The sequence below is a fragment of the Camponotus floridanus genome, unplaced genomic scaffold, assembly GCF_003227725.1.
Source record: "Camponotus floridanus strain SB8 unplaced genomic scaffold, Cflo_v7.5 scaffold26, whole genome shotgun sequence".
Classification (NCBI taxonomy): Eukaryota; Metazoa; Arthropoda; class Insecta; order Hymenoptera; family Formicidae; genus Camponotus; species Camponotus floridanus.
Window position 1 is genome coordinate 1,747,654 of NW_020229392.1, and position 23,001 is coordinate 1,770,654.

Consider the following 23,001-nt stretch of genomic DNA (forward strand, 5'->3'; position numbering starts at 1 on the left):
AAGTTATAAATTTGTATATAAGATTTGTTTCAACTAGATGCACATTTTTAAATGCATAATTAATCATAACATATGTTTTATAATAAATAATAAGAGAGTAATCTCAAGTAATGTTTTAATATTGTTAATATTTTAATTAATAATTTGTCTGATACAATATTATGTTGTAACTCGTTTATTTATGACATGATATGCTTGTGTATATGTGTATATATATGAAATTTTATTATTATATAGAATTGTTATATAGAATCCAAACTAAGTAAACGAGTACAAGTAAATTGTATACATACAGATATCAATGTAAAACAAGTAACTTATTAATTTTTTTAATGTTCTTTTTTTTAAATTTTAAAATTAGGTTTTTTAAAATTTGGGCTGTTTTTTTAAAAGAATCATTCTTTTATATTTAAATAATGGGCTGTTTTTTTAAAAGAATCATTCTTTTATATTTAAATAATAGCGCGACAATTACGATATAAAGCACTTCATTTGTCGATTGTTTGATAACCAATGACTGCGTTCAACAGAAGAAGCTACTTTGCAATTATAAAATTCGTGAATCTGATTGGCGTATGTTGGCTAGATTAAGCCAAAATTAAAAGTACGCCAATCATATTCACGATTTTATAACAGTCGCATAGCTTTATCTGCTAGACGCAGCCAATCAAGATAGTAAATTCAAAGACGTCATTGTTGTTCAATCAAATAATTCAAATTTAGAAAATAACGGTAAAAAGCAACCGTCGTCAACTGTCCACTTTCATCGACTGTGTTTTTCGTGATCGAAAATGTCGATTTCTTTGAAAGCTATTACGCTTTTCAATTTCAAGTCATTTAGAGGCAAAGTAGTAATTGATCATTTCCATCCTTTTACAGCTATTATTGGTCCGAATGGATCCGGTAAGATTTTTAAAGATATTCTACAACCTTCCAACTTATTTAATTGAAAAGAATAATATTTCTCTCTTCAATTCTTTTCCTTTATTTTTTTATTTCTGTAAAATAAATAAAATTAATACAATCTAAATCTAACTAAAATTTTTAAAATGAATTTAAATTCTAATTTTTCCATATATAGAATATATGGATATATGTGGAATATCTTTTTGCTTCTTTAACTTTTATTATTTTTATGTTTCAATCTAAATATATAAATAAGTATTTTATATATTTTACATTGTGTATTTTAGGAAAATCAAATATTATGGATGCTATAAGTTTTGTATTAGGCGAAACATTAAGTATTTTGCGTGTTAAACATCTCAATGAACTTGTACATGGAGCTTTCATTGGAGAGCCAGCAGCAGAAGGGTATTAAAAATATATTTTCTTTATACTTTAATTTATTTTTTATCATGCTTAACATTTAATATTTATACTACAGTGCTTATGTAACCATAATTTTAATGAAAGATCAAATAGAAAAAAGTTATACAAGAACAATACAAGGAAAAGACAATCAGTACAAAATAGATAACAAGGTAGAATTCTATGTTTTTCACAATTTTTAAAAATTATTTTTCTTGTTGAATGTACTTATTAATTTTTTTCATGATTGATCTTATTACATAGATTGTTACTAGAGACATTTATATGTCTGAATTGAAAGTATTCGGTTTAGATATAAAAGCAGGAAACTTTTTAATGCCGCAAGGCTGTATTCAATATTTTGCAACAACAAATATGTCAAAAGAACTGACTATTATGTTTGAAGAAATTAGTGGGTCTAATGTATACAAAGCAGAATATAATCGGTATATACTTTTAATAAATTATGCAATTTTTTTGTATTGTAAGTTTGAAAATTTATTAAACTTTAAAAAACTTTGAATGTTTTTATAGATTACGATTAGAATTGTTGAAAGAAAATCAGGATGTACAGTTTGCATATCAGATAAAAAAGACACAATTACGACAGAAGAAATCTGCTATGATAGAAAAAACAGAAGCAGAAAAATATTTGCAGCTGCAAAAACAATATGTATATCTCACATTTATTTCTTATCTCTATAATGATCTTTTCAAAAATTATTATTTATATCTTTTCTCATTTGATTATAAAATAATTTTTAAATGTTATAGATGAAAGAAAAATTTAAATTTCAATTAATTCAGTTGATTTTCATAAAAAAAGTAGTCAAATCTTTAGAAACCGAGCAAAAGGAAATTAAACTGCATATGGCAGAGAATTTGCAGAATAAACAAATTAAGATAAATTTGTTAAACCGTACTAAATTAGAAGTTAAGTCATTATTTGAATTATTGAATAAAACTGAAGAAAGCATCTTAAAACTTGAAAATGATATTCAAAGAGAAAAAATAAAACATGTTGATATTGAGAGTAACACTTTGTATTGGCAAAAAAAACTTGAGAATGCTCGTGCATCTTTGGATAGTGTGAATAATGCGCATAACATTCATAAAAATACTGTTGAAGAATTAAAAAATGAATTAGAAATAATAACCAAGAAATTAACGGAGTTATCATCGGAAGATGACATTGTAGAACTTCACAACTCTCAGGTATTATATTATTACAATAAAATATATATAAAATACTTCACAAATACACATAAAATTTAAATCTTATATTTTTTAATACTGGTTTATAATAAACCGCTGACTGATATAAAAACAATTTATTTAAGGTTAATGATTATATGATTTTAAAGACTGAAGCTGAGAGTCAAGCAAAAGACTTTATAAATAATATAAATAATTTAATGCATGATCAACAAGTTGATCAATATGATCTCGATAATCAAAATAGATCTAAAATGGAATTAGAAAGTAAAATAAAGATTGAAACATTAGGAAAGGAACAACTCGAAACGCAAGTTCAAAAACTACAAACATTAAATGATCTCTTTAAATTAAGATTAGTGGAAAAAAAAGAGGAAAAGCAAAAAATAGAGAAAGAAATTAGGGAAACAGAAGAGAAATCGTTAAAGTTAATAAGCGATATTGCAAAAATTTCGTATGAAAGTGCCGAAGTTTTACAACAAGAGAAAAAAGCTAATATAATAAAAAATTTAAAAGAATGTTTTCCTGGCGTGGTATCATTCAATTAGAATTTAGATAGTATTATTATAATAATAATCACTTAGAAACAGTCAATATATTTTATTTTTTAGCACGATCGCTTATTTAATCTTTGCAAGCCTACGGATTCACGTTATAATGTTGCGATAACTAAAGTTTTTGGTAAAAATATGAATGCAATTGTAGTTGATACTAAATATACAGCAAAACAATGCATTTATTTTTTAAAGAGGCATAAAATAGGTGTTGAAACATTTTTACCGCTTGATTCAATAAAAACGGAACCTATAAACGATAGATTACGGTAATTATTTATAAATATAAAAATAATTATAAAATATATTTTGTTAATGATAATATAATGTAATATTATTTTATAGTACTAAATTAGAACAAACAAATTGTAAATTATTATATGACGTACTAGAGCCATCTCTGCAAATACAGAAGGCAGTTTTATATGCTGCTAGAAATACTATAGTTTGTGAGACTGCAGAAGATGCAAGGAAAAAAGCATTCCAAAGTGATGGCAATTATGATGTAATAATAATTATGCCTGAAATATTCTATATTTATTGTATATTGATATTTATCTATACAATATTGTTTAGTGTGTATCATTAGATGGATGTTATTTTCAAAGAAATGGTTTTATATCTGGAGGATTAACTGATCTTATTGCAAAAGCAAAACAATGGGAAAATTCATTTGTATTAAACAAACGAAAGGTTACAGATTTTTTTACAGAATTTGTATAAAAATAATTTGTATGTTATATATATGTGATTTTAGGGACAATTAAAGCAAGAATTAAAAAATCTACCTCAAATTTCTTGTCTGCAATCTAATTTTGATACAATTAATAAGAATATAAATCGACTTACTGCTAAAAATAAAGTCATAGAAAAAGACTTAAAAGACATTGTAAGTAGTTTTGTGTACATACTTGTAATGAATGAATGTATATGTAAGATACAGAAAATAATTTATATTTTATAGTTTTTTTAATCTCGACATCTTATTTGAATAATGTACAAAGTTTATATTTTTATAGATCGAAGAAATTAAGATACATAAAGTAAATTTAAACGATCTTCAAAAGGAACTAAGTTCACAAGATGTATGTACTTTGCATATATAATGTATTTAAATTTTTTTATTATGAGCTATAACAGAAAAATATTTTTACTATTTACATACAATTTTTAGACAGCAATATTGCTAATTCAACATAAAATGCAGGAAAGAGATAAAAAAATTAAAACCCTAAAGAATAATATTAATGAAATTAAAAACAAAATTTTCATTGATTTTTGTAAAAGAGTAAATGTGCCGGATATTATCTGTTATGAGAAGAATTTATGGTATGTTTAATCTTGAAATTTTATATGTGTATGTATATATATAAAAATTACATTAACTTTTTAGCTCATATAAAGAGCGATTAACAAAAAAAATGGAAATCGTAAATCAAAGAAATTATATTAACAATCAATTACATTTCGAAAGTGAATTCAATAGAAATGCTGAATTTGAAGGTAAATTTCCACAAATCATATTTGTTAATGTATCATATTTAATTATTTCTATTTTTCTATTTTTTATATAAGTATAAATTTTGCATGAATAGATAAAATTTTAAGATGGAAGCGCGCTATAGAGGAAGCTAATGTAGAATATAAAAAAGCCTATAATAAAGAACAAGATATAAAAACTAATGTAGAACAGATTGAAATAAGACTATTGAAAATAAAGGATGATTATAAAACTAAAATAGAAATATTGGAAAATATAAAAACAGAATTGGATGATCATAGATCACAAATTGGCATTGTTTCAAAGTTATATTTAGAAAATCAGAAGGCATACATGCTTATACGGACGAAAATAAAACAACAGAAACAAAAATGTGAAGATATACTTAGAGAATGCAAGGTTAACGAATTACTAAGAGATATATTTACTTTAAAATATTTGTAAATATTAAATGTTGAACATTAATTTAACCAATGCTTTTCACAAATTTTTTCACAGCTGGAAGGAATTATTATTCCAACGTTATCAGAGATATCGTACGATGTAAGCAGTTCAAACTCGAATATAAGCACAGAATCGAATGTTTGGGAAGTAATGATGAACATTGATTTCTCACAAATTTCCAATCATATTTATAGTAATACAACAGACTTGCAAAATATTATTGAACAATCTAAGATAAAGCTTACAGAGATTCAAAATGAATATAAGGCTTTGCGAAAACCAGATCTTAAGGTATAAAGCTTTACTTAATGTATAGTATATTTGATATAATTTTATGAATCAATTACTCTCATATATGAATTTGATAATGTATAGGCTGATACAAAAGTCGACTTGATAATACAACAGATAAAAGAAACAAATGAAAAACATCAAGAGCTGCGTACAAAATTTAATAATACAAATAAACAATTTGAGATTGTTAAAGCAAAAAGACATAAATTATTTTCAAATTGTCTGGAACACATTACTGAAGACATAGATTCTATATACAAAGTCAGTATTTATAATTATGCTTATCATGATTCCATTTGTAAAAGTGTTTTTACACACATGCATATATGTATATATTACAAATATATTATTTATTTTCTATGCAGAATTTGACTAATGATAAGTCGGCTCAAGCATTAATCATATTAGAAAATCCTGAAGAGCCGTATATGAGCGGTATAAATTACAGTTGCATACCGCCATCTAAACGTTGTCAACCACTACAGTATTTATCTGATGGGGAAAAAACAATCGCTAATTTGGCGTTTCGATTTGCAATGCTGCGGTATATCTTAATATTATATTAATGTTTTATGTTCATATATTATATGCTTTTTTATGATATGAATAACAAAAAAATTAAAAGCTATTTTGAAAAAAGTAATTGCAAATTTTTATTTACAGTTATAAACCAACATTTTTTATTATGGATGAAGCTGATGCAGCATTAGATAAGTCAAATATTAAAAAGCTTGTTAACTACATGCGATCTCAAATGAAGAATATGCAAGCTATCGCAATAACTTTAAACACAAATTTATCATTTCATGCCAACATACTTATAGGAGTTACCACTCAAGTAAGTTGATAATTATGTTATTTTTAATTTTTTACGATTGTCTATTGTTAATTTTAGCCTAAGACGGCGTGCACTGAGAGTATGATATTCACTGTGTCATTATGAAGACAATATTGAAAATACAACAAAATAGGAAAAAAAATGATAATTTTATTATCTGCTATAATATAATTTAAAGGAGATTTTTCTTACATAATTTTATAATTAATTTTTGCAGATCATACTTTCTTTTAAATTATCATATGTATTCTATAAATATGTGTGTGCACACACATAATCATTTCATTATTTTTTAATATTCGTTGCTAACAGATTTGATATCATAAATCAATGTAATACGTTTTTTTTAATTATATGTATTATTTCTTTTTTCATTATTTTAATAATCACTAATTTAGATATTAAAAAGAGAGTGAAGTTTTATTAATTAATAAATTTCAATTTCTCAACAATTTTATTAAATACAGAGACTTTATAACAATGCTATTCTCTTTTAAACAAATCTCTGTATTGAAGTTATAATGTACAAGAATCATGAATCATATCATCAAATCGGGTTTAATTTATGTTATTTACAGAGTCCGGATCTTGGTGCTGTTTTCCCACTTCAAGTGCATGCTAGCGGCCGAGCGCCACGAAAAGCAGTATAGTCTATGCCAGTTTAATGAGGATAGGAAAGAGGGCACCATCGCGTAAAAAAAAATGTGTATATATATATATATATATATATATATAATATAAAATAATATAATAAATTATTATATTTTCTTTTTCTATGCGACGGTGTCCTCTTTGTTATCATCACTAGATCGGCATAGACGGTACTGCTTTTCGCGGCGCTCGACCGCTAGCATGCACTTGGAGTGAGGAAAACGGCACCAAGACTCTGGACTCTGGTTATTTATCTTTAATCTACAGAAAATATGTGCATGCATTCATGTACATATATAGGATGCCTTCCGTTTCGGATGAAACGCATAAGTTGCAGAGAAAACGTTACACTTAATGCGCATTGATAGTGCATAGAATTTTTTAGAATCCTCCCATTTCCAGTGCATTAATAATGCATCAACTACTACAGGTTGGATCCAAAGAAGTTAATGCGAGTATACGCAAAGAGTCAACAACCTCGTGTATATACACGTGTGAAACGTGGTAGAAACATGTGTGCGTCATTTATTTCGATAGCGATATTGTTTCACATTAAACGCATCAAAATTCATTCCGTTTCCAAGACTATATTTATGCATTAATAGAAACGATATTAATACGTACATCACACTGATTGCGAGCTATGCGCTCAATACGTGAAACGGAAGGCAGCCATAATCAGAAATGCCAGATTCCGACGTTTCGGTAGCATGGAGGGGATAATAGAAAGAGACAAAACATGATTCTCTTTCGCTCTTCTCTGTGAGAAAAGAGCGGGGAAGAATCATGTTTTGTCTCTTTCTATTATCCCCTTCATGCTACCGAAAGGCTGGAATCTGGCATCTCTGCCTATAATCATTTCACTTATTTTTTGATATTCCTTGAAATGCTAATGTGTAGATTTGATATCACAAATCAATGCTTTTTTTATTATATGTATTATTTCTTTTATAATTATTTTAATCTAATTTAATAACCACTAATTAGATATTAAAAAGAGAGAAGCGTTTGATTAATAAATTTCAATTTCTGTCAATAATTTTATTAGATACAGAGATTTTACAACAATGCTATTTCTATTTTAAACAAGATTCTATTGAAGTTATGTACAAGAAGTAATGTACAAGAATCATGAATCATTTAAGTAAGCCAGATTTAATTTATTTATGTTATCTACCTTTGATCTACAGAAAACGCGTGTGTGTGTGCACACATAATCATTTATTATTTTTTGATATTCGTTGAAATGCTGTATAGATTTGATATCACAAATGTAGTACTTTTTTTTATTATATGTATTATTTCTTCTATAATTATTTTAATCTAATTTAATAACCACTAATTAGATATTAAAAAGAGAGAAACGTTTTATTAATTAATAAATTCAAATTTCTCTCAATAACTTTCTTAAATACAGAGATTTTATAACAATGCTTTCTTTTAAACAAATCTCTTTGTTGAAATTATAATGTACAAGAATCATTTAAGCAAGTCAGGTTTAATTTATGTGTTATTTATCTTTGATCTACAGAATCTGTATACGAAGTTAATTCATAAAGTTTTTTTTATTTTATTAAATTTGTATTTCATAAAAATTAAATAATATAACACACATTGTTATATTGTAATATGAAATAAAGTTGTTAAGTGTTGTGTGAAAGATACTTTTATTTATTCTATACTATTGTAGATAATATTATTTGTATACATAATATTATTTGCATTTATCTCTTTCTAAAATATTTTTTTATAACATGAAAGATCACAAAATTATTACAAAATTATTACAAAATTTAAAATTATTATTATTATGGCACTATGCTTGCATTAATATAATATAACATAAGTGTACTTCAGCTCTAGTACCCATTACATATATGACGAACACACTTATAACGATCAAAGATAAAAATGATAACGTAAATGCACTGATTAAAATATTATATTGACTGAAAGGCTAATACATTTATTCAATAAAATCGATATAAATTTACTAATTATTTTTTTAATAATTATGTTAATAAATATAATTAATAATGATTGATTTAAATACGCATTTATATATTTTGAATGTTAAAAACATTCGATATATTTTTGAAATTGAAGAAATATATTTATCATAAAACGTAAAAAAAAATTAATAATACAACGATAAACGATTATTCATGCGGTAAACCGTTTTATATAATTATTATATTTGATATTATCAGTACAATACATAAAACATACGGTAATTTTATTCAGATTTGTATTTAAAGGCTTCAACGTATTTTGATATTGAAATTGTATAGATTAAAAAAGTCATACATATAAATGTTATTATTTCATAATCGTCTTTATTTAGATTATTTAGTCTTTATTTAGATTAAATTGTCTAATATAGAAGAAAAGAAAAATTCAGATCTTTTACTGTAAAAAAAAATATAGAATTGAGTTATACAGCTTCGTTATGTGTGTAAAATTTCCAATTGGATGTCAATGCGAATTCTACATCGAAAGTGTGCCGATTGCATTGTCCTGGTTGCTTATATTAAACATAGTAGCAATTCTGATTTACAGCTGCTAGCAAAGAGGCGGTGCGGGTCAATGCAGTTTATTACGGTTAACGCCTTGTAAAGTAAGACACGCTCAGAGAATGCGGCCAAAATGATGATTGTCGTCTAATAAACTTATTAAGGAAACGGTCGCATCTTGGTATCGAGTACTTCTGACGCTCAGTGATAAACACGAAACGAAACATTTATTGCGAAGTAGGTCGTTACAACTAGAATCTTAATGGATGCGTATTTGATGCAAGGATGCGTATGAGACAGTCGAAGCAAAATAGCCTAAAATCACTTTGTATTAAAAGTTCTACAAGATTATAAGTTTTAATACATATATATCTCTGATTTAATATATGAGAAAAAATCTCAATAAGGAATTAAATATATTTTAATATATTTTGCTCATAGATAAAAAAAACCTTTTATTTCCGGAGATAATTTTCAAGTTAATTTTTACAAATTTAAAATTTTTTTCACAGCTTTTATAATATTTAGTAATTATACTATTCAATTGTAAAATGATTGCAGCAATTAATCGGCAATTAGTCATCCATTTAGAATCATTAATTATTCATTGACGACAAATTAAGAATAACACATTAGAAATTTAACACTTATAAGAGAATATTTACTGCAAAAATAAATAGCGAATAAATTGTTTGTATAATTTTCTGTGTTAGATATAAATTATGTTGCGTGAGAGATTAAGCATCAAGATGTTTCGATCTGACACTACGCAGAAAATTTAAATTTAATTAAAAACGTGACTCTAAAGATGATGACACCGTGATGCATATCGCGTGCAACCCTTAAGGTAATGATCTTTATTGTAGCGCCTTTAACAATACGCGGAATAATAAGTCTATATTGACAATATTAATATAAAGTTTTTCATAGAATTCCATAAATTGCTTGCTATGACATTATTTAATGATAATTTCCAAGATAAATGTTGGAAAACATTTTTTAATCTTAAAATAATTTTAAATTAATCTTGAGTTTTAATTAATAATAGTTTATTATATACTCGCGTTTTATCTTTATATTAAAAACATCGAAAAACGTTTGAAGTTACATATAGATATTGATTTGTATTTCTCACTAAATTTTTTACAATATCTCTTTTGTTGAGATTAAATTAATAAAATTAATAAAGAATGAATAAATTTAAAAAATAAAATTTATTCCTGTAAAATTAAATATTTTTTAAGAGGAAGGAATGTTTTAAAAGGATTATCAAATTATTTAACAATATAATAAAAACAAAAGATATATATTCCTTTGTATAATAAGGGTTTTATTTCTTAAAATCTTTCTCTCTCTCTCCTTTATCATATTTTCTATCAGACGATTAAATTTCCCTTGCTTTTCTTCTCTTTTTTTATATAAAATAAGAAGTATCATTCATTAATATGCATGAAGAAGGAAGGAAACATAAGTATATAGACTCAGGAAAAGGGAATGAGGGGGTTGCGGAATAAAGCAACGGCGTCTAGTAGAATAGAGAATGATGACCTCCCTTACATCATGCAGAGCATCTGCTAAATAAATGATACGTCGGTTACCACGAGTCTAGTTGTCCTCAGCCTCTCGATAGAAGCGAATCGGGAGATTAGGATCTGCATTTTCTTCGTTCTCCAGTAGAGTTAACTATTCCATCCCTGCTGGATAGAAAGACGCACCTCGATGAGGCAGCAGATCCTAAAGCTGGTCACGGGGTTCCTCGTGGTCCAGCTGCTGCTGCTATCAAATCAAGTAAACGCTGTGAAAAATCGACCAAGAAAGCAACGGTCCAGGTCAGAAAAACCGCAAGCGCAACAACCTGATAGCGATTACAATTACGATTATTACGAAAACTATGACTATGAAGAAAAAAACGGTGAGTATGGAAAATTAGATCTCACGACAATTAAAAGGGAAAGAAAGGGAGTTGACATTTTTCGTCTTATTTTATTTAACTAATTTCTGTACTATTATTGCACACATGTATGTATGGTTAATATACCTAAGTATTTTTTTATGATCATGATTACTATAAAGAATATAATAATTGATAGTATAATGAGAGATATTAAATTGTATAATATTCATATAATATATAATGTTAGAGGAATATTTTAATTTATTTTATAATTGAAATTAGCAAAAAAAACTAAAGAAATGTTTTAACTTTCTTTTCCAAATAGTTTATATTACTTGAATAATATTATTCAACATGTAATATTAATTTACATTGTAATTAGTTCACATTATATTATAAGATAAAAATATAATTGATGTAATAAAATAATTTTCTGACATTATTTATCAATTTCTCTATGTATTTTTTATGTTATATAGCCTCTTATTAAGAGATTGAAAATCATAAGACTATGAAATCTAATCCTTGTAGATCTTATAAGAGTGATGTAGATTTCTTTTCTCGTTATCTAATATGATAAATATGTAAAGTCATTATTTCACTTAATTATTGCATAGTAGTAATATAATTTTCCTTATAAATTGTATGTAATAAAAATTAAATATAATTTTATTTATCAATTATATAGGAAGCATTTTTAGCGATGTAAACAGGGAAGACAGAATAGTTTTGAAACGCGACGGAAGTCTTGTGCCAAAGATCAATTTCATTAAGCCGTATAAAACAATTAATCACTCGTGTTTTAATCAGAGCGATGCAATTAATATCATTTATTTCAATTTAACTTACAGCTAAGTATCTGGCTTAGCTTCCTTGCGGATAATAAAGACGCTAAATATGTTCCGCTAATAAGTTCCGTACTTGCAAATAATTTTCGCACGATGATTGCTACAATAATAAGTCATCATTAATATTAGCAATTTTATATTTTTTTCTATAAAGTAATAATAAAAATAATAATAACAATATTATTTAATTATTCAGAGACCACAACAACATTGTCACCTCTTGTAGTACCATCATCTAGCATACGAATTTCGGGTAAGCGTGCGATTCGTCTTATATATATTATTTTAATATAAGAAAAATTATTATGAAAATTTAAAAAAATTTTGATGGCATATGTAAATATTGAATGTAGGATGGTCCGAATCACCGATAGAAAGTACAGCATCCTCATACAGACCAGAAAAACCTACAGATTTGCCAGCTCCAACGACAACTTTATTTTATGATCGTGGTGACAAATTATTTATTCTTATTATTATTGCGTTAGGAAAACAAAAATACATATATAATGTAATAAATAAAAACTTAACGTTATTTTTAATATTAAAGGATGAAAATTTATTAATTAAATCTCTATTTCTTTTCAGTACTTATTTCTTTTAATCTTTAAATTACAAATCTTTTAAATACATATTGTAATATTTTTATATATTTGTATATTTTTGCGTGTATTGTAAAATTATATCGTGAATTAGTTATGTTACACTTTATTTTATGGAGATAGAACTTTAATTAAAAAATAACGTTTGGGATAAAAATAAAGAAAATATTAAAGTAAAGAAGTAAATAGATAAAATAATTAAAATCAAATATTTTTAATCCCATATTTTCTGAGATCTGTTTGATATTTTAGATTTAGAACAGACTAATGTCACATCTGAGCAGAATCATTTAGTAAGTATAGTAAAATAATTAATAATTGAAAATTCAAATTGAGTTTTGCAAGAATAGTAAGAAATAGTTTTTTTTTTCATTTATAGGTTTCGTCCACGGAAATTTTACCGGGTGAAAGTAATTTATACAATTCTGTGGCTGGTCCACGAGTAAGTGATTGTAAAATTGATTAACAAACGATTCTTCAGAAAGTATTCACAAAGATTAACACAGAGAAACATTTACAAAAAAATAAGGGTGAACCTGGTCGACCTGGAGATGCTGGTCGTCCGGGTGATGTAGGATATCCTGGACAACCTGGAAGTCCTGGAATTCCAGGACCACCTGGTCCTCCAGGAAATGTACCTGATGTAAGAAATTATTTTTATAATTTAAAATCGTTTTTTAATTTAAATTCCTTTTTTTAATATCGTAAGAGAATTAACGTGAGTTATTAATTATTTATTCGATATATTTTATAATTTATATATTTTATATATATATTTTATATATTTTATATATATTTTATAATTTATATATTTTATATATATTTTATTATAATTTATATTTCGTATATTATTTTTCGTATATTAATATAATAGGTATCTCTATATTATCAACAATTGGCTTTGTCTCAAGCGAATCAAGATAAAGGCCCAACAGGTGCAGCTGCTCCATTGTATGGACCAGAAGCATATCCTTATATTCAAGCACAAGTAGGTCCAATAGGCCCGCGAGGTCATCCAGGTAAGTTTTAATTATTTCAATTGTTTTATTTAAATAAATTGTTTAATAAATGATTATTGAATCACATAAATTACATAAATTTTGATGCTTTATCTAAACATATGTTTTTACTTATATTTTTTATTTATATGTTTTTTCTGTTATATTTTATTAACATAATGTGTTTTCTCTGATATATATTTTATTATATGTTTTCTCTGTTATATATTTATAGGTCCACCTGGTGCTCCAGGTCCTCAAGGTTTCCAAGGTACACGCGGTGAAGCTGGTGAGCCGGGATCTCCAGGTTCTCCTGGTGCGCCAGGTTCTCGAGGTTTACCAGGATTACCCGGAAAAGATGTAAGAAATTATAATAAAAATTTATTTTTTACAAAAATTTTTAATTTTTTATAAAAAATACTAAAAATGTAAAATATTTAACAATAGGGTATCAATGGAGAAGATGGTGAAATCGGTTCACCAGGATCACCTGGTCCCGCTGGACTGCGTGGTCTTCCCGGAATGCCAGGGCTTCCAGGAATAAAAGGTCATCGTGGTTTTCCGGGTTTAGACGGAGCAAAAGGTGAGCAAGGAGTTTCTGGTGAAAAAGGATCTACAGGCGCACCAGGACCAATGGGCCCGATAGGTCCAATGGTATGTAAATAATGTTCTCGGAATGTACAAGAGAAAGAACAAATTTAAAACAAAAAGGAATTTTTCATAATCTTGAAATAAGTTTTCCATGTTTAAAACTTATTTAATATACGTGTACTAAATATTTAATATACATTTATATTTAGTATAGTTATACATAATATTGAAGAGAGAAAATATAGGAGAGAGGATAGAAAGAGAGAACATATTATTTTGCATAAATGTTATTGTTGATTATTACTATTAATATAGGGCCCAGCAGGACCACGTGGTGAGAGAGGTAGAGAAGGTTCATCTGGCCCTCCTGGTTTGAGAGGTCCTGATGGAATTATTGGACCACCCGGGCAACCCGTAAGCTAGTTATTGAATTCATACACGAATTTATATCTTGAAGAGACTTATCATAAGATACACTTAAAACAAAAGTTTATAATATTTTTTGCTTTATTTTATTATTATAAATAAAATATACAATTTGTATAATACTTTATTAAATAATATTTTATTAAAATACAATATTAATATCGTTTACATGTAGGGTGCTGTGGGTAAACCTGGCCCACCAGGATTTCCAGGTATTCCTGGATCTAAAGGTGATCAAGGATCACAAGGACCGAAAGGAAGTCAAGGTTTACAAGGCCCGCGAGGTAAGATATTTTTATTATCATCCAAATAAAGACAGATGCATCCTTTTCCATAAATATATTTATATTCTGAATATATCCATTATTCTAAAAGAAAGCGATATTTATTTTGCTGATCTGTTAATATTTCCAACAAAGGCGAAAGTGGCCGCCCAGGACAGCCTGGCGAAACAGGTCCGCAGGGTGCTCAAGGCAAAGATGGGAGTCCTGGCGAGAAAGGAGCTACGGGAGCGATAGGACCTGTTGGTTTACCTGGATTTCCGGGTCCTCGAGGTCAACTCGGAGAATCAGGCAACCCTGGTATTCCTGGAGCCAAAGGAGCATCTGTAGGTATCATTAGTATGCTGTTTATAAATTATATCAGTTATGTCTTAAACAATATATAAAATCTTGATTATATTTCTACAGGGTCTTCCTGGGGAAAGAGGTTTTAAAGGTGACTCCGGCGTGAAAGGTGATACAGGAATGCCTGGTCCACGTGGACTTCCGGGAGCTCCTGGGAATGAAGGCAAGAGAGGCAAAAGAGGAATGCGTGGACCGATTGGCGCCACAGGACCTCCTGGAGAACGCGGTGCGCCTGGAATGCGTGGACTTCCTGGTCCAGATGGTCCTGTCGGACCTCAAGGTATCTCTTATGTTGATTAGAAATTAGAAAATATCATTAAATACATGAAAACATCTGCATATAAACATTATCGTTATAAAGATTTTTAATTAATTAATATAAACTGAAAATATAATTATATTTTGTTACATATTATACTTAGAAAAGAATATTATAATTAGAAAAATATTAATTTCTTGAAAATAATACGAGAAAAATAGAAATCCGATTAAATTTACAAAATCATAAGTAAAATTTCAATTTATGTATATCATATATAGTTCTAATTTTACGTGAATAAGGAATTAAATATAAATTTATAATTTTAGTTTCAATGATAAAACTTTTTTGTTTTATTACAGTCTTTCCAAAAATTCTGTATTGATTTATTCTCACATTTTTTTCTTTTTTTACACATACATAACAAATGCAATACAATAAATATAATATTTTTAAGTAATCATGATTATAAATAATTTTCAGGGCAAATTGGTGATCGTGGTCCAGTAGGAGCTATTGGGCCGAAAGGAGCCGTTGGAGATCTTGGGCGACCTGGGCCACCAGGATTACAAGTTTGTAGAAATATTTTAACATTATATTTGTGAAAAGTAAATATAAAAGTAAGTATAATATATAAATGTTTAAAATAAATGATTAAAAATTCTAGGGTTTGCGCGGTTTGATGGGTAGACCAGGAGCTTCTGGAAAACCAGGCAATCCTGGCGAACGTGGAATTCAAGGTGCAGATGGTAAATCCGGAGAACAAGGTCCACCTGGATCACAAGGTCTGCCAGGACCATTAGGGGCGCCAGGAGAGAGAGGCTATCCCGTAATTAATATTATTGCTTTTTCGTAAATTAACATGTGCACGAAATTTTTTACGAAAAATATATTTTCAAATAAATGCAAAATATATATTTTCGCTTGCGATACATATATTTATATAGTGCACAAGTATTGCATTAAATAAAAGGATTAAATTACAGAAGCTAATATCTACATGTAATCTAATTTTATTCAATTAGTTTTTTAATCTTTTATATTACGTTAGGGAGAACCTGGAAAAGATGGTGAGCCTGGTAACCCGGGATCGCCCGGTCCAAGAGGAGATACTGGTAAAGAAGGACCTCCGGGAATACAAGGTCCACCAGGTCCAGCAGGAAACGACGGTGCGCGTGGTTCTCCAGGGTCAGTTGGACCCAGAGGTTTTCAAGTACGCAGCATAGAAATGTATTTACATTCTCATGATGCAAAATATAAGCGAAATGCAAGATTTAACTTATTAATGAAATTTATACTTATACACAGGGTGTCCCAGGTGCCACCGGTAATCCAGGTGTTCCAGGTAAGGATGGAGAAGCAGGGATACAAGGACCTCCTGGTTCACCAGGACCAATCGGCAACAGAGGCGAGCGAGGAATTCCGGGAGAAAGAGGATTCATGGGATTTCCAGGACCTATGGGTCCGAAAGGAGAAACTGGAACTCAAGGCGCTGATGGTTTAACTGTAGGTTATTATCTTATATCTTGTATATTTAAATCGTTCAAAGTTAGAATAGTTCCGTCATTTCTATTTTTTATCTTTCAATATGGAGAGATTAAAAATTATATTTAGAAATAAACTTTTTAATTTAACTGCAAAATTTTATATTTAAAATAAATTTACAAATTATCGACCTGATTTTCTCTAAATGTCTTGTATGATAGCATATGATAGATCCAGAGTAAATTTTATATATCGTTATATATAATATGAACGCGTTGTGACATTTATATATATTCACATTATTTATTTTGTTTAGGGCTTACCAGGACTTAAAGGAGAAAGAGGAAGTACCGGTGCACCGGGATTGTTAGGACTTCCTGGTGCGAGAGGATTACCCGGAGAACCTGGACAAAAAGGAGAAAGAGGAGCGCTCGGACCTGTGGGTCCTGAAGGTCCACCAGGTAACATCCTATATTTTATTTATATGTAAAATTTGTAATACTTAAATTAATTTGTAAAATATTAATGTTAATGTAATATAACAATTTATTAAAAAATTATTGATTTTTTTTATTTATATTGTAGGACATATTGGAGAACGCGGTTTACAAGGAGAAATTGGACCTCCCGGACCTCCTGGAGAACCAGCGGAACGAGGTGATCCGGGTCCACCTGGTTTTATTGGCGAGCCAGGAGCAGCTGGCAAGCCAGGGGATACAGGTCCTCAAGGATTGCAAGGCTTACCGGGTTTCCCAGGCCAACAAGGATTAATTGGACTTCCTGGTTTAAAGGGTGATCGTGGATATCCGGGTTTAAAGGGAGAGCAAGGAAATCCGGGGCTATCTGGTAATGAACAAATAGTTCTAAATTACTTTATAATTAATAAGTTAACGTTACTTTATAATTAATAAGACATGGTTATTCGTGAAATTATTGTATGCTTACAATAATATATTAATATATGTATATTAATATATTATTTATTATATATGTTATATATGTTTTTATATTATATATTTTATAATGTGTAGGTTAGAATTTTTGTTTTTACAAGCAAGTATATGAATTATATTTGTTAATAGGCAGTCCTGGCGAAGCTGGATCACCTGGACTTATTGGACTTACCGGTGCTAAAGGAATTAGAGGTGAATCGGGTGCGCGAGGTGAACCTGGCTTGATGGGACCACCTGGTATTCCGGGACATGTTGGTCCAGCGGTAATTTATTAATTTCTACAAATTTTAACGAACAAATGCGAATAATATGCATCGTATAATATGTAATAAATAATAGAATATTAGAGATTTATATTTTATATATAGAGTATATAATATATATGTATAATTGAAAAAAAAATATATATACAGGGTTCACCAGGGAATATAGGATCACCTGGTGCTCCAGGATTGCCTGGTGCCAAGGGTGACGCGGGCGATCTTGGACGTCCTGGAAATCCAGGTCCGATTGGCAATCCTGGTCTACCCGGAATGGATGGAAATAAAGGTGAAAGTGGATCTCCAGGTCCTCAAGGACTGGACGGTCTTCAGGGACCTCAAGGTTTATCCGGTGAGAGAGGCTTACCAGGCCTACCCGGCTCTCCCGGTTCTATAGGAAATAGAGGATTACATGGAGCTCCCGTAAATATATAAAGATATATTTCAACAATATTAGTTTTATTTAGTTTTATTTCTTGTATTTTTAAAAAATATAAATTTTTAATGCATTTTTTATTTATAATCATTATAATTACTATTATTTTTTCTGCTTACAAATAATTTGATGAAATAATTTGTTACTATTGCAGGGTGAAACAGGACAACCCGGAAAACCAGGTACAGAAGGTCCACCTGGATCTCCTGGATTAGTAGGCCCTCCTGGCTCGCCTGGTCATGTAGGAGAGATAGGACCAGAAGGACCAATTGGAAAACCAGGACCACCAGGAATAGGTGGTCGACCTGGTGATAAGGGACCACCCGGAATACCTGGTGCAGCAGGTCCATCTGGCCCACCCGGACTACCAGTGATTATAATTTCTATTTTTCAAATGAATATACTACATAATAATAAAATAAAAATATATCAATATAAAATGTATCAATAAAAATTTATTTGCTTTTCTTTTAATAGGGACCACTTGGACCTACAGGACCTACTGGATTAGCTGGAGAACGTGGCCCGAAAGGCGAAGCGGGACCGCAAGGAGTAGAAGGTCCACAGGTAGTATAATTAAAATCCATTAATTAAATAATAAATTAAATTTAAATTAAATAACAATATTTAAATTAATATAAAAATTGAAGAAATTAAATTCGATTTAATTTATAATTATTATATTAAATTACTATATTAAACCTGTGAATCTTAAATAGAAACATAAAAAATGTTTCAAATGTATAATGTATAATGTATATCTAATGTATATCTAATTTTATCTAATTTTATATCAAATTAAATAAATAAATTGTACATGCGTGTATTATAATATACATTTTTAGGGTCCCCGAGGAAAACCCGGTCCGATAGGTCTCGAGGGTACAAAGGGCGATCGCGGAGAAGAGGGACCGAAAGGAGCGAAAGGACATCGCGGATTCAACGGTTTGCAAGGATTGCCCGGATCTCCTGGTTTACCAGGTGAGAAAGGTATGCCTGGTCTATCAGGACTCTCCGGCAAAGACGGGGAGCCAGGTATTAGAGGTAGTCCTGGACGAGAAGGTAACCCAGGACTTATTGGGCCTGCGGGAAATCCTGGACCAAGGGGTCCACCTGGAGAAGAAGGTCGTCATGGCTCTCCAGGTCTTCCAGGACCTCCCGGACCGCCCGGTCCTCCTGGAGAAATTGGTTTTGGTTACGATACCGCAGCTCTAGCAGCATTTATAGGTATGATTTAGTTGACTGAAAAATCATAAGATATATATTAATATAAAATATATGTTTGCACAAATATAATAAATTATATATAATTTATTATAACTGATCTTTAGATTTTACATAAATATATCTAAGATTTAAAAAAAATTTTTAAATATTGCTTAGACTTTCTTGAAACTCTTATTTGAGCTTTTATATTTTATTTAAATCTTTTTAGCTGTTATAAATGATATTAGCGTTAAAAAACTTACACAATTGTATTTATGATATAGGACAAGGTCAAACTGAAGGACCAGATCCACTCGGTGATGAACCATCGAGAATATTTAGTAAAGATATTACTGAAAAAGAACGAAGAGAATTGCTTATAAAAGCATATGAAAATCTAAAGTCATCATTCCACAAATTGATGAAGCCAGATGGTGAAAAAAATTCGCCGGCCAAAACCTGTCGAGATCTATTCGTTGCCTATCCGGAGAAATTATCTGGTGAGTCTTGAGGTCACTATAAAGATATAACTTGCACAATAATTACTGCACTTTTAGTCAATTTTCAATTCTTCCTTAAATTTCATTTTTCTAATGACAGATGCATATATCAAATATATAAAAATAGTGGCAATATTTCTCCTGAAAAAAAAACCAAATTAAAGAATCTTTAATCCAAAGATAATATAAAGAGCGATAAAGATATTATTACAATCTGTATAAATGAACACTTGTATAAGTGACTCAGAAAAGTATTCAAATAATGATATACTTATAAATTAAATTAAATCGTTTAAATATTATCTCATATCCTCCTGGGCTGTGTTCAAAAACATCACCCGAGTGCTCCCGAGTATCATTTTATCTTTGTTGTTCACTGAATGTTAAACAAGGATAAAATGATACTCAAGTGATATTTCTGAACGCAGCCCTGTATGTGTGTATAAGATTATTACATATAAATATATAGATATAAATATTTAATTAATATAAATTTATATATATATATATATATATATATATATATAAATAATGTATATTAATAGGCAAATATTGGATCGATCCAAACGAAGGAGATGTCCGAGATGCAATTTTAGTATACTGTGATGCTGAGAAACATGCAACTTGCATTTTACCGAGTCCCGTCCATTCACCAGAAATCACTCACATCACTGATCAACAGGAGACCTGGTTGAGTGAGATAGACGACGGCATGAAGGTTGTTTTATATTCTACATATTTGCTGATTCCCGTTGCGTTATCATGATGAACATAAGAAAGAACGCATTTCTGAAAAATAAATGTTTATAAAATGTGCGTAAATTTGTAGATTACATACAAAGCGGATAACAATCAAATCAATTTCTTGCAATTGCTCTCGAAACATGCGCAACAGAATATTACGTATCATTGTAAAAACAGCGTCGCTTACTTTGATTACGAGCGAAAAACATACAGAAGGGGTTTAAAGCTTTTAGCTTGGAACGATGTTGAATTGACACCACGTGGCAATCAGCGTCTTACATATGAGATGATAACAGATGAATGCAGGGTAAGTTAAATTTCTTTGTGCAATACTTTTACTTCCATTCAGGTCTATAGTCTATTTTTATTTTTAATGAGATATAGAGAATTTTATAGACAATTTTCGATCAACTAACATTTTTAAATTTCACGATTTTATTTAATTTTTTATTTTTATATAAATATTTATATAATATAAAAGAATATATTCATATGATTAAAATTTAAACATAGAAAGAGACATCTGTTTTAATTCAAATGTATTAAATGTATAAATAGAATATTAGACGTTTTCTCATATTTTTATAAGATCAATTTTGTATTGTATTATATTATATAATTTATTTGAATATTCATCAATTCATAGCTTTATCAAAACCATTGGGGTAAAACTGTGATTTCATATGAGACGGACAAGCCTATAAGACTCCCTATCTTAGACGTGGCTTTACGAGATATCGGGAAACCTGAACAAAGCTTCTCCGTTGAGATCGGTGCGGCTTGTTATCAATAATATAAAGTACAAGATATGATATAATATTACGACTGTTATTTTTCTGCCTACTTATTGAACTATTCGTCATTTTCCATTGTATAAGGAAATGATGTGTTCCAATATACCTTAAGGAAATGAGATGACTATACATTAAAATTAGATTCTTTACAATAAAATTAGCAATTAAACATTATATTTAACTTAATCTGTTTAGTGATGGCTTATATTGTGTATATCGTTTTCTTACACAAGTTCTCGAATAATGGAAATAATCTAAAAATACTTAACAGAATTATGTCTATTATAAGTGAACTATATTACACCTCTTATATTCTAAGTGCGATTAATTGAAAAAAAAAATTGTGATATCTAAAGATCAATATTACTCAAACAAAAACGTTATCGAAGTACTTATATTATCCATGACAAACATCAAATATCTGAATCTATCCAGGTATGAAAAAATTACGCATTACGGATTTAATACTATATGCGCATTACTATATGCCAAGATATTATTGTATATGTAATGATAGATAAGTTTTATTTACGCGTCACACATATATATTTTATTATTGTCGACCTATATATATTCGGTGGCTATTTAAAAAAAATAAAATTGTACGTGCATAATCAAAATTATTGATTCAGTATATATTTTGCGTAATATCGAAATGTTTTGAAACGTGTAATTATTTCGAAAAAAATTTGTAATATTTCGTATTTATTTTTCTTCTTAATTCATTAATAAGACGTGCGTAACGCAATTCATGCATAGAAAAGGAAAAGAATTTCATGATTGCAAAAGCATTCTCCTTAGCTATGCATCTGCAATAATAGGATTCTTTTTCTTTTTTTTTTAATTTGTTTTTTATCATTTTTTAAAACATAAACATAATAGAAATAATTATCTTCTTTATTAAATCTTGTTTCAGACTTTAATACAGACAATATAAAAGAAGAAGAAATAAGAATTAGAAATCAAACTAGGTAAAAAAAAGGATTAATTTTATCTATAAGTGCAACTATTTATATACCTATTTTTATACATATGAATTGCATTGCTCATCGAAATTT

The 23,001-nt window shown here is 28.8% G+C and overlaps 2 protein-coding genes across 2 annotated transcripts; both read left to right on the plus strand.

The window, feature by feature from the left end:
- Positions 1–471: 471 nt before the first annotated feature.
- On the plus strand, positions 472–6,288 carry LOC105250630 (structural maintenance of chromosomes protein 1A). The gene is made up of 18 exons (XM_025409340.1): positions 472–903; positions 1,194–1,314; positions 1,388–1,484; positions 1,576–1,757; positions 1,846–1,984; positions 2,086–2,526; positions 2,652–3,059; positions 3,138–3,349; positions 3,426–3,585; positions 3,657–3,773; positions 3,838–3,969; positions 4,100–4,169; positions 4,676–4,980; positions 5,080–5,316; positions 5,401–5,580; positions 5,685–5,863; positions 5,983–6,157; positions 6,215–6,288. The coding sequence occupies exons 1-18, from the start codon at positions 792–794 to the stop codon at positions 6,260–6,262; spliced, it is 3,315 nt and encodes a 1,104-aa protein (XP_025265125.1). The 5' UTR covers positions 472–791; the 3' UTR covers positions 6,263–6,288.
- Positions 6,289–10,937: 4,649 nt separating this feature from the next.
- On the plus strand, positions 10,938–22,406 carry LOC105250620 (collagen alpha-1(I) chain). Its single transcript, XM_025409329.1, has 28 exons — positions 10,938–11,233; positions 12,260–12,316; positions 12,417–12,515; positions 12,918–12,958; positions 13,045–13,107; positions 13,195–13,308; positions 13,540–13,684; positions 13,899–14,023; positions 14,111–14,317; positions 14,570–14,668; positions 14,856–14,964; positions 15,100–15,287; positions 15,370–15,586; positions 16,049–16,137; positions 16,233–16,394; positions 16,617–16,778; positions 16,874–17,071; positions 17,367–17,511; positions 17,636–17,896; positions 18,133–18,266; positions 18,417–18,686; positions 18,854–19,069; positions 19,177–19,266; positions 19,545–19,926; positions 20,190–20,405; positions 20,951–21,123; positions 21,235–21,456; positions 21,796–22,406. Exons 1-28 carry the CDS (start codon positions 11,041–11,043, stop codon positions 21,940–21,942), a joined length of 4,524 nt encoding a protein of 1,507 aa, XP_025265114.1. The 5' UTR covers positions 10,938–11,040; the 3' UTR covers positions 21,943–22,406.
- Positions 22,407–23,001: the final 595 nt, after the last annotated feature.

What these genes read in the sequence shown, in the direction of transcription:
- LOC105250630 (XM_025409340.1), top strand. Translation starts at nt 792, where the DNA reads ATGTCGATTTCTTTGAAAGCTATTACGCTTTTCAATTTCAAGTCATTT. An exon ending in ATATACTTAGAGAATGCAAG is followed by an intron (nt 4,981 to 5,079) that starts GTTAACGAATTA and finishes ATTTTTTCACAG; the next exon opens with CTGGAAGGAATTATTATTCC. An exon ending in TTATAGGAGTTACCACTCAA is followed by an intron (nt 6,158 to 6,214) that starts GTAAGTTGATAA and finishes TGTTAATTTTAG; the next exon opens with CCTAAGACGGCGTGCACTGA.
- LOC105250620 (XM_025409329.1), top strand. Translation starts at nt 11,041, where the DNA reads ATGAGGCAGCAGATCCTAAAGCTGGTCACGGGGTTCCTCGTGGTCCAG. An exon ending in CTGGGCCACCAGGATTACAA is followed by an intron (nt 16,138 to 16,232) that starts GTTTGTAGAAAT and finishes TAAAAATTCTAG; the next exon opens with GGTTTGCGCGGTTTGATGGG. An exon ending in TGATAACAGATGAATGCAGG is followed by an intron (nt 21,457 to 21,795) that starts GTAAGTTAAATT and finishes ATCAATTCATAG; the next exon opens with CTTTATCAAAACCATTGGGG.